Below are 12,811 nucleotides of genomic sequence, written 5' to 3'. Positions count from 1 at the left end.
ACAGGTAAGCCCTTACCTGTGCCTGTGCGCGAGCCGATCTGAAAACAAATGCGGTCAGCGGGAGCAGGCAGTTCCGAGAACAGCCTGATGGAGGCCCCCGGTGGCTGTTCTCAGAACTGCCTGCTCCCGCTTACCGCACTTGTTTTCAGACCAGCTCGCGCACAGGTAAGGGCTTACCTGTGCCTCGCCGGACTTGGGAAAAAAGATGGCAGCCCGCATATGTTCGCGGGCGAACAATGCGAACTGGCCATCACTGCTGCTGACATCCTCCCCACTCTCCACACTATATCTGGTAGCAAGTAGAGGACAGACGAGTGGTGTTAGGTGATTGGTAATTTATTATCTTGATATAGGGAGATAAGTATATGGAGATCTATATTAAAATTCTTTGTATAAACAGTCCTACATACAGAAAGTTTATATGCCTATAGCTCAATTTATTAAGGTAAAAACTGATAGTAAAAAAGTGAAGGAAAAGTAAAAATGGAAGAAAAGATAAAAAATATAGATGTAAAAAATAAATAAGGATATTGATATGGGGATATACTGTAAATTCACGCCTCCCCGACATATACTATCAGTGCAGAGCAACCACGTGACACTCTGAACTCATTCAGCAGCGTGTGATACGCCGAGTCAACATAAGACCACGTGGGACGCCAAACACTGTGAGCGCGCAAAGCCCAACACCACGTGGACACTGTCCCTAACACACCCGGAGAGAAGACTGCTGCCAGAACAGACATCGGCCAGCAATCTTTGAAGACATCAGAGAGGTAAGAGCAGACAGTGTGTTATCTTCCTGTGGGACGCCACAGGAACGATATATACAACACCTGCCTGCTATAGACTTCTGAATATTGACCACATAGGCCCACATTAGTTTCTATACAATTTTCTTTCTATTGACCAACTGGACTCCCCAGCTGGATCAATTAACTCTTTGGAACATTGATTCCTTATTTTTGGAATATTGACTACTACTAGATCTTGGAGTATTGACTATTACCAACCCTCCAGATAATTGACTGCATTAAGTTTCTGAACAAAAAGACTTTCTACTGATCAAAAATATTTTCCACTGAGTCATTATTGTTCTTTTATCACAATTATTTTCCTCTAAGGCGTGAATTTATATCCCCATATAAATACCCTTATTTTTTTTTACATCTATATTTTAGATTTTTTCCTCCATTTTTACTATTCCTTCACTATTTTACTATCAGTTTTTACCTTAATAAATTGAGCTATATGCGTGTAAACTTTTTGTATGTAGGACTCCATATACTTATCTCCCTATATCAGGATAATAAATTACCAATCACCTAACACCACTTTTCTGTCCTCTACTTGCTACCAGATATAGTGTGCCAGTCTATCCAACAATATATTTTAATTTCTCTCTTTTTCTGACTGGGTCAGTTAGACTTTGAGCACCTTGTTTGACAGTAGACGGGTGAGCATCTATATTACATTGTGTTTCTATATCACCCTCTCCACTATGTCAGGGGGGAAGGGCTCAATTTGTATAAGCGTTTAAAAGAACAGGTTCTGTAGACATCTACGTGGAATCAGCTGACAACGATATAAAAGAAGTGTGCTCTTTCATGCTATAGTAGGATCTTGGGCCTCTGCATCGACCTGTAAGGCTGAGTTTACACTTTAGTTATTTGGTCAGTTTTGGCCCCGTGACTGCCCAAATAAGTGAAGTCTGCAATAATTCTAAGAGCGACGCCTGTCATGTGCGAGTCATACTGTCTCACAGTATTGTTTCACTACCACAGCAGACTCCCTATGCGTGTTACTGCAAGGCACAGTGTTCTAGAACACTATACAGGCTCTCTGCTGCCAGGAAATAGCTATTTTTTTATGTGATTCGCCCCGAGAAAATTTGGCGAACCGGCTGAATCTAATTTTTGAGAAGTTCGCTCATCTCTAATTATAATTATTCAATCTACCTATTTTTCTAAATTATTTTTGTATTTTTTCACTTTTTTGAATCAATATTATGAAAAAATCAATCCTATAACACCAATCACCAATTTTATATATTGTTTATATATTACCGTATTTATAAACTTTTTTACATTTCCCATATTTTTTATACTTCTGATATATTTTGTTAGCAGTTTTTTTTCACAATCACTGAAGAAGACATTTTATCCCCTGATTAATATGATAAAAAGCAAGTTCATTTACTAATCATGGAAATACTGAACTAATCGGCAATATATAGGGACACTGATTGACTTTCTTGAACTATTTTTAATCGTTGATTTTCATCAAATTATTATTTTTTGCTTCATTAAATTTTATATTAATTATCAGAGTTTTATGCATTAATATTTATTTATTTATATATGCTGGAATTTATACACCACTATAAGAACAACAATTAATTATTAATCTATTTATTTTCAATCATATTATTAGATGTTCACGAATATTAAGGTGGTCACATAAAATCAGTTCTCTTTACTATACTTCTCCACTATACTATTTGCACTATTCTATATTTGTATCCTCTATACAGCCTTGGATAAAAGAGTGCCCGTCAATTTAACTAATTGCTTTATATTCAATCTGCGTTCCCTATCAGTATGTTGCTTCAGTGTGGGAGGAAACGGAGTACCCGGAAGAAACCCACACAAACATGAGGGGAACACGTGCATTTTGTTTAAGATTTTTCCGCAGCATTTTCCACTGCAGAGTCAGTTTGTCATTGAATTAAATGGAGAGATTCTCATACAGGAAATCTGCAAAATCAGCACATTAATTCACACCAAAAAATCGGAAACTTTATAAAAATCTGCACTTATGAAGAAATTGATTTTCCAATAGTGGAGCCTATACAGAGATACAGTATAAGGCTACATTCACACGAACATATTTAGTTTCCGTTTCCGTTCCGTTTTTTTTTTTTGCGGATTGGATGAGGATTGAGGACCTATTCATTTAAATGGGTCAGCAAATGTACCGTGTGCTGTCCGCATCCATATGTCCATTCCGTAGCTCCGCAAAAAATATAGAACATGTCCTATTCTTGTCTGTTTTGCAGACAAGGCTAGGCATTGTTACAATGGATCCGCCCAAAAACAAACGCAACACGGATGTCACAAGGACGTCATCTGTATTTTTTGCGAATCAGCATTTTGCGGACCGCAAAATACATACGGTCTTGTGAATGTAGCCTTATGGAAAGATTTGCTACTGTTCTGTTGAGCCGCACCTGGTTTGGCTCACAATCACTGATAGACATAACTGGCAGAACACTGATTGTGTGAATAAGGCCTACGTCACATTCATGGACCTTATCATACCTCCCTTATAGCAATACAGAATTCACTTTGCAGGACTTTCTTCAGAGACTGTAACTTGTGAATTGGCACCTCTCCCGAATTCTCTAATTTCTCCAATAATTCTACAGCTCGAGCAACATCTGAATAAGAAAACGAAAAAACAATTATTATGCACAGGCAAGCAAATATAAAGCCTTTCACAGCAGAGGGGCTCAGAGGAAAAGATGCTTACTGCTGACAGTGATTCCAGGATTATAAGCAAGGGGTTTCAGGCAAGAAATGAAGATTGCCACTTTGCTTTCAAAATTTAAAGGGGTCACACTCTAATACTAGATGCTGCTAAACAGTGGCAGCACATAAAGAGCTTAGCTTTGCAGCATACAATGTGTTAAAATTCTGGCTCTAAGGGTACGGCCACATGATCAGGTTTCTTGATGCAGTTTTCGAAGCCAAAACCAGAGGTTTATTTAAAAAAAGAGGAGATGTAGCGTTTGTCCTCGTACTTTCTCTTCTTGTATGATCCACTCTTGGTTTTGGCTTCCAAAACTACATCAAGAAATCTGACTGTAAGGCTAAATGCACACAATCAGGATTGCGTGCAGATTTTTTGCATGGATTTGCTTGCGGAAAATCTGCACCGTGAGTCATGTACATTGTATTCAATGAGAATTTGAAATTCTCATGCACACAATGCAGATTTTTTTTTTCCGTGAGGATTTTGACCTACAGTGCGGATTTTAAAAGCCACAGCATGTCAATTTATTTTATTTTTCCTGTCTGGATTTTATCCATTCACTTCAATTGGGGCAGTAAAAATTCTGCACCAAATCTGCACCAATTGATGCGGATTGACCGCACAGATTTCCCTGAGAACACCTGCGGATTTCATTGCGGATTGTCCTCACATAAATCCTGAACATGTGCATTTACCCTAAATGGGAAGGAGCTTAGAGCCGAGTCCAAATCCTACGCTAGAGCTTTTTAAGAACAGATCAATAAAAGGAAAACCTCTTTAAGGGTCCATTCACACGTCCGCAAAATGGGTCCGCATACGTTCAACAATTTTGCGGAACGAGTGCAGACCCATTCATTTTCAATAGGGCCGGAATGTGCTGTCCGCATCTGCTTTTGCGGATCCGCATACGCATTTGCGGATCCGCACATCCGCATCCATGCTTCCGTTTCCGCAAAAAAATAGAGCATGTCCTATTCTTGTCCGCAATTGCGGACAAGATTAGGCATTTTCTATTATAGTGCCGGCGATGTGCGGTACGCAAATTGCAGAGTGCACATTGGCAGTGTCCGTGTTTTGCGGATTTGCAGAACACTTACGGACGTGTGAATGGACCCAAAGTGTGCATATACCGCTCAATCAAAGAGGCTGTAGACTTTTTTTATCTCATTCGACAGTCTCATGGTTCGTTCTAGTCTTGTGTGCTGGTGGGTGATATGGCCACTATGGATAGTGTAAGTAAACACTATTTGATCAAACCAGTGTAGCATAATGTGCTATTTTGTCTAGTCAAATGCCAGACCCCATGGTGGAAAACAATGGACCCATTGTAATCAATGGGGCCTGTTGGGGCACCAATCATGCCCGTTACGCAAAAAAATATGGAGCTTCTATTTTCTTTTCTTTTTTTACCTACGTGTATGGCAGACAAACCCATTTGACCATATTGGGATCCGTAGGGTTTGTGTTATGGTGAACATCATTTTGGTGGGGAAAAAAAGAACAGTCTGCTGTTTTAGGCCTCTTTCACACTACAGTTTTTTGCGTTCCGTATATGGTCCGTTTTTTGCATTCCGTATACGGTCCGTATACGGAACCATTCATTTCAATGGTTCCGCAAAAAAACGGAATGTGTTCCGTATGCATTCCGTTTCCGTATTTCCGTTTTTCCGTTCCGTTGAAAAGATAGAACATGTCCTATATTTGGCCGCAAATCACAGTCCGTGGCTCCATTCAAGTCAATGGGTCCGCAAAAAAAACGGAACACATATGGAAATGCATCCGTATGTCTTCCGTATCCGTTCCGTTTTTTGCGGAACCATCAATTGAAAATGTTAGGCCCAGCCCAATTTTTAATATGAAATTACTGTATACTGTATTTGCCATACGGAAAAACGGAACGGAACAACGGAACGGAAACGGAACCACAACGGAAGCAAAAAACGGAACAACGGATCCGTGAAAAACGGAACGCAAAACACTGAATTCAACATACTGTAGTGTGAAAGAGGCCTTATCTGGTATTTTTCACAGAATCTGCAATGAAGGTTCTGCACATATGAATGTAGCCTATGACACTATATGCCAGGGATGGCCAACCTGAGGCTCTCCATCTGTTGCAAAACTACAACTCCCAGCATGTCCAGACTGCCTACATCAAGGCATCAGCCTACAGCAGGGCATGGTGGGAGTGCCGCAGGTTGGTCATCCCTGCTATATGCAAACCATTTGTGGTAAGTGCAATTACTGTGTGTATTACTGCAATCACTAGACTGAACTGGTATCAAAGCAGCAGAGGACTGTCAGGTCACCAAGCCCAGGACATGATTAGATAAAGTCTTTTTAGCATGCAGCAGTGAATTTATAATCATATCGGGGGCACAAGACAGCTACCTAGCTGGGAGACCAGGCAACCGCCCTAATTTGACCGCTGCTGTCTTCTCTGCCTCAAGATTTCCTCTAGGCAAATCTGTAAAACTTCTAATAAACATAACAATGATCCCACCATTAATAATGGCACTAAAAAGGCTCCAGCACTGCCGTATGATAAAATCAGAATCTTTATTTCACCTCAGGATGCAAACCCAGAGAAAATGTTGACGCGTTTCAGGCTACACTAGCCCATTATCAAAATGTATAAACAGATAAACAGTTTGTTAAAACACACACAGATATTTCACCTAAGCGGACTGCCCCCTACAGGTGAAGAGGTCCTGCTGATGAGACGAATCGACTGCTAATCTCTAGTCCGCTGCATCTTGGCACCTCAGGTGGGGCTGAGCGCAGGATTACATGGACACAATTGAGGAACCTGGTCACAGTAACTTTGGATTGCATGTCCACATCGAATATCTAGGCATCAACCAGCCCCACCCTCAGGCGTAACCTCTTTCTCCCCTCCACAGGTTTGGAGAAGTGGGGGGTGGGACAGTCACTGCCTTTGATTAGCCCTTTCTTGACCCTGTGCTTGTACCCCCTGATGAACCCAAATGCTGGGGGAAATGCATAGGGGTAACAGGGTACCATTTGTCTAGGGCAGGTACGGGGACAGAGGATCCTCACCTTTAGGGGATGCCTCCGGGCTGAGGATTATCTAGGACCATTGCAGGGAAAGAGTCTTTCCTCCCATGGTTATATCCTCATTTATTCCTGCTTCTAGACCCATGGTTTTTCTGAATTAGGGTTGACCAATAAGGGTCGTTTTAAGTATACCAATAAAAGTATATATTTTAAGGGTTCTATTATTTTCTTCAGTTCATCTCTAGTCTGCATGAATAGCTATTGGCTGAAAGCAGGGGCAGTTTGGGAACCTAAGGTGGCCCTGGAAAAAAAAACAACCTAAAAGTAGCCCCATGTTGTAGGAGTCAAACAAAGCAATAACTGATCATAGGGAGACCAGCCATAAAATAACACTGTGGAACCTCATTTCTAAACTCATCAATCCAAAGTGCAAATCTCCCTGGGAAACAGTAATATGCTAAATAGCCGTGGAGTCCCAAGTGGCCATTTAATATGGTGAATCTGGTGATCTCTATAATGGGGACACCCCTTTGCTTGGTTTTCCTTCCTTTGAGGGATATCTGACTTTCACTGTTTTGAAGACGCATAACTGGGGCTCCACGGTTATTCTCCATGTTGTAGGAGTGTCTATATTGACAAGAGGTGGGGCAACACAAATAGGGGGTCAGCAATACCATAGCACAAAATACCAAATACCATAGTGCAGCACAATATATTGCCCCAAAAGCTGTCCCTCTGCGTTAGCCATCAATAGTTGCCATTTTCTGTTCTCCAGTTATGTCTGATTAAGATATAGAACAGGGGGCTTAGGAGGTGAGATACGGGCCATAGCTGAATTCAGAAGGGCGTGTGTGGTCACTGGCTGGGTACATGAGTGCCTAATTACCACTGAAATGTTTCCCGCCAGCGGCTTGGGAGGCCCCCTGGACATAGTCCCACAGGAAAATTTCCCTCTAGGGTCTATGGCCAATCCGCCCCTGGCTGAATGGGTGTTCAGCTGACAGCTACCGTAGGAGTAGGACCACCTTAAGGGTACGAAAACAGGGTCAGGTTTCTGGATACAGTTATGGAAGCCAAAACCAGAAGTGAATTTAAAAAAGAGGATAACTAGAGTCTGTCCTTTATACTTTCTCTCCTTTTATGATCCACTCCTGATTTTGACTTAAAAACTGCAAGCAGAAACCTGACTGTGTGGCCATAGACTAATATGTAATTGGAATGCCACTTCATTTTGCTCCGAAATTGCTAAATTTGTGCATTCATGGTTTTAACAAATGTAAGAGATATCTGTTTTCCTCTAGAGAAAGCCATGATTTCAGAAAGGTATGCTACAAAATCGGTTTAGCAGAGATAATTTTATTTATATACAACATACATGAAGAAAATAACAGGCTACAAGAACGAACATTCCCCTGCTTGCTGAGGTCAGATAAGGATTTCCGTGTTCTTAAATGTTACTATACAGTCTTCTCATACAAGAATATCATCACTTGGCTCTTAACTTCATTATTACACTCAGTGGGTTAACCGCCCATGCATTCACGGTTTGAAGATACAAATAGATTTACATTGTCATTTGAGCTAAGTGAAGCTCATTTTACTGGTTTGGGGTTTGTAAACCAATATACATATTTGTAAATTCACACATTGGTAAATCCAAGACCACTGCTAGCATTGTTAATAACTATCGCTCTACAAATCTTTTGCTGGGAAGTATCCAAAAGCTTTGAATGGCATTAGTGTTGGCCAGTGTTATCTTCATACCATGCACATTGCTCACAATGACTACCACCTTCTGTAACTGCTTTAAAAATATAAACAGCCTTTACAGAGATTTGAAACATGTAGAAATTTAATGCAGGGACTATGGAGTGTCTTAATATCACGAAGAACACTTCAAAAGACTAGTGATGAGCGGCATAGCCAATATTAGTTTTTCGCGATATTTCACTAATTTTTCTCATAATATTTGCTATAAATTTGCGAATGATGTCCAGTCATTATTTTCGCGATTGTGCAAATCGGCACTAAAGATGTGCATATTTTTTGAGCAATACATGCAACATCACATTTTATCAGGTCTGAGTAGATATTACTGATTGGTGCACTAGTATTGTTGCGATATCACAGCACTATGTCTGTAGCATGTATGTAATGGACAGCAAAGAAACAGTAATTCCTATCACACTACCTAACACCCTGCACTGGAATCAGCTACACTATATCACTATCTAACCTTCACTGACTATCTCCCACTAACTATCTGTATTACATATATATATATATATATATATATATATCAGCTAACTATCTAGTGTAATTGGATAAGGAATAGGATCCAGATGAAAGCACAGAGCACAGCATTAACACTGCTCGGTCTCTCAGAACTGCAAAAAACAGCAGAAAATGGCTGCTGGGAAGGTTCTTATCTAGTAAAGTATAGTATAGAATATTCGCAATTACGAATATATAGCACTATATTCTAAATATTAGTGAATTCTCGAAGTGCTGATGTTCGCTATAAAAATTTGCGATTAGAATAATCGCGATCAACACTACAAAAGACACTTGAAGTAGAATCAACTATCATTAAGCTGCAATGTAATTTTCTGCACAAACAGACCTCTTGCTATAATATATATTGGTTAGTTAACCCATATATCTTATGGAATAGCACAATGTTACAACGGTTATTGGACTATAAAGCATTTTACAGTACACATGGTTCTTTACAATCTCTGCTAATAATGATTTCAAGCCTGCCAAGTCCAAAGCATATGAGACATTTCATGTTTTTTTCACAAGCTTGATCTTTATTTCACCTTTTTCCCCATAAGATAAAACTGAGCATAACATTAGATTGGTTAGCAAAGGTAAGTGTTTTGTAGTCCACAAATTGAGGCTCCGCAAAACACGGATTCCAGCCAAGTGCATGCCACCATTTATTTTTGAAATTTCTGTAGACATGTCCTATCCTTGCCTACCAAACAGACAAGAATAGGACATGTTCTATCTTTTTTGCGGGGCCATGAAATAGAGCAACCATTTTGCGGCCCCATTGAAATGAATGGGTCTGCATCTAATCCGCAAAAAAAGTGGACCAAAACTAGGGTAGTGTGCATGAGGCCATAAATTGCTTTTGGTTAAGCAGAGATAAACAAGAACTGGTTGCTACCTCTGATCACATGCATGTTCTCATGTTTAAGCAGGTATGCACGATGATGGGCTCTAAAGGGCTAAGCATGCTATCTTAGTGTAAGCTATTTCAAAATATCTAATGAATGATGAAATCATACTTACCACAGGCAAACAATGAACATCTGTATACAGAACTTTAAGGGGAGTCTATATTCCTTTTAAGTTCTAGCTCCCCAAAGCAAAATCTGTAAGAAGCCCCCCATCTATCACATGTAACAGAGTTGATGTTCTCTTATAGGGCAGATATGTATTTAAGTGTTGATTGCATTCTCTGCACCCATAAAATCATGTCCATGTTACTACAACATGCTACACATCTATTGCAGATTCTGCGTACAGAATACATACTTAAAACAAAGCATAGCACAGTATGTTTGATACCATTTCAGTATGCATCAAGCCCAGGAGGCGCGAATGAAAGATAGAGTAGTAGTAGCTCTGGCAATACTAATAAAGCACACAGATCACAGTGGAAATCCTCACACCGATACCCAGTAGGGTCATACCGTGACAGGAGGGCCTTTCTTCTTCTGGGCACACTGTGATGTTGGGGCTCTTGCCTAGTGGTTATTGAGGTGCTCCTGGTGTTAAGTGTTTTGGCAGGGTGTAAGGCAGGAGTGCAGAAGCAGTGGCAGGCAGGTGGTGATGGAGTCAGTAACCAGGCCAGTTAAATAAATAAAGTGCAGAATAGGAGTAGTAGTATATTTGACAGTATGAAGGCACAATTCCATGTAAATTACAGCCAATTCTTCCCCAATAGCAATGTATTGATAGCAGGGAATGATGGAGAATGTAGTACTCCTTCCCTCTGTCTCTTTCTATAGTCTCTCTGCAGAACCTTAGGCATGCAGTTGAGGCTCGTAGTAGATGTTTCTGTAATTTCCAGGATGAGGACTTCAGAATTAAGTTATGGTTGGCCAAACCATCTCGAAGTGTGGAAAAGTGTGTGAGCAATGTTCCCTTTCACGCTAGCAAAGTCTCCCATAAACGTGAACAATACCTTACTGTCTACTCCAATGCACGGCCTGGCAGATAGTGGACCTTGGTAGTGGGGAATATATATCAAGATCACAGCAACGTTGCTGAAAGAAGGCCCTCATTGGAATATTCCAATAATGATGCTTTATTGTTTTTACACAATAAAGCTTCTATATTTAAATATTCCGATGAGTGTCTGCTGTCAGCAGTGCCTCTTTGATGTCCATATCTGTTCCCCACTATCCGTGTTTCATCCTGCTTATCCTTGAGCTTGGTCAGCATTCAGCCACTGGGATCATCTCTTTATCTGCGATACAAGATGTTATGCCTTGAGCTTAACCAAACAAGGTGAGCAGGTATAGCCCTTACTGAATATTTTTATTTCTAATGCTCCTTCTTATCATGTGCTCTGCTCCTTTTCATTTTAAGTGATGAGATGCTGGACCTTTTAATATTCGTTTCTCTTTCTGGAGCACTTTTGGATAAAGTAGCTTTAGCCTTAGATATCATAGAAATGGAGGTTCTGATCTCAGTCTTAGCTCTGAGGATTAAGAACAAATAGGTCCGCTCTCTTCCTCAGCTAAGCACATACACTCTGTTGACTGACTAGCCAGGGAGCAGACCCAGGTCTGTCTCCTGGCAACCTAAAAGAGGTTGAGTCAAAGTTCTAACCCTGACTTATTTATACAATGTTGTTTAGTGCACAAATACAGCAAATCAGAAAACTTTTACTCAACAATACTACAGTATAACAGTTAACCTTTTGCAGTGAACCTGTTCTGGTGTACCTTAGGTATTGTGTATTATTCAAAAGCTTGCCAGGCTTGTCTAAATAGATGCACACTTGGTATGCAAGTGATTTTATATTTATACATTTTTATGATTTATCCACCCCACTCCTTTCTGATCATGTTTGAAAAATAAAATTTTTATGCAACCCAATATAAAGTTTTATACACTGTACATGGTGGAGAAATGTATAGGAAGTTGTATGGTGGCACACAGCATCCACTCCACTCCATAGTAGGAACTGCATGTGCCACTTCTGTGCAATATGATATAATGTGGTTATATTGGTAAATGCTTCTAGGGGAAATATCACTGTACTACTGCACACAATACAGCATAAAAAAAGCTATACATACTGTAGATAATCTGATAGAGTATGCCAAGATTATGTTTCTGACAGATTCATATAGAAAGTTCTTATAAAACAATGTACATGCAGGATTATTATGGTTTTTAACGGATATGCTCACATAGCTGTTTACTTCATGTACATCTTTCCCATGCTTTTCTTTCAGTTTGGACTCTCCTGACCCGTTTTCACCATGTAAAGAAATCACTCTGATTTCTTTCCATCCTGCTACTGTATCCAACCAAACTCATGATGAACTTCTCCATCTTGGCCACAGCTCCAGCACCACCCTAAAAATGCCCAGTTAGCTCCTCCCACCCAGCTATACAGACACTTCCCTATTATTGCTGTTGTTGCTGCTTTCACACGCCCATGGACATAACATGGCAATAAGAAAGAGCAGCATGGACATGGTCATGTGACCACAGCCCAGAACACAAGACAGGAGCAAAAAAGTGAAAGAAGTACATTGCAAAATTACAGCTACCTTCATACATGATTTTTTTTTTTTAAAAGATGTTGATGGACAATTAAAAACCCCTTAAATTGTACAGATTCCAATAATTCCAGACAAATAATACATGCAAACATCAATATAAAAATCTAAATATAAACAAGATAAAGGGTTCATGGTTACATATTGTATTAGCATGTACCATAACTGATCCTCTACTTTGCCATAAGATCAGACTAAGAAATAGATAGATAGACAGATATGAGAGAGAAAGAGAGATATGAGAGAGAAAGAGAGATATGAGAGAGAAAGAGAGATAGATAGATAGAGAGACAGATAGGATAGATAGATAGATAGATAGATAGATAGATAGATAGATAAATAGATAGAGATATTACCACTTCCCCTGCTTCTAGAGGCTCATTTGCATAATATAAATGCATATTCTTGTCCACAATTGCGGGGGGCCATGGAACAGAAGTACGGTTGCA

General features: G+C 39.9%; 1 protein-coding gene across 1 annotated transcript in view; it reads right to left on the bottom strand.

Moving 5' to 3' along the window:
• LIN7A (lin-7 homolog A, crumbs cell polarity complex component) overlaps nucleotides 1-12,811 on the bottom strand; it is a 103,419-nt gene that overhangs the window by 41,956 nt on the left and 48,652 nt on the right. Inside the window, exon 2 of the mRNA XM_044277262.1 lies at nucleotides 3,321-3,439. Coding sequence (XP_044133197.1) covers nucleotides 3,321-3,439 — 119 coding nt within the window. The remainder of the gene's footprint in view (nucleotides 1-3,320; nucleotides 3,440-12,811) is intronic.

The sequence above is a fragment of the Bufo gargarizans genome, chromosome 2, assembly GCF_014858855.1.
Source record: "Bufo gargarizans isolate SCDJY-AF-19 chromosome 2, ASM1485885v1, whole genome shotgun sequence".
In the NCBI taxonomy this organism is placed as follows: Eukaryota; Metazoa; Chordata; class Amphibia; order Anura; family Bufonidae; genus Bufo; species Bufo gargarizans.
This window is presented reverse-complemented; position numbering and strand designations above follow the sequence as displayed.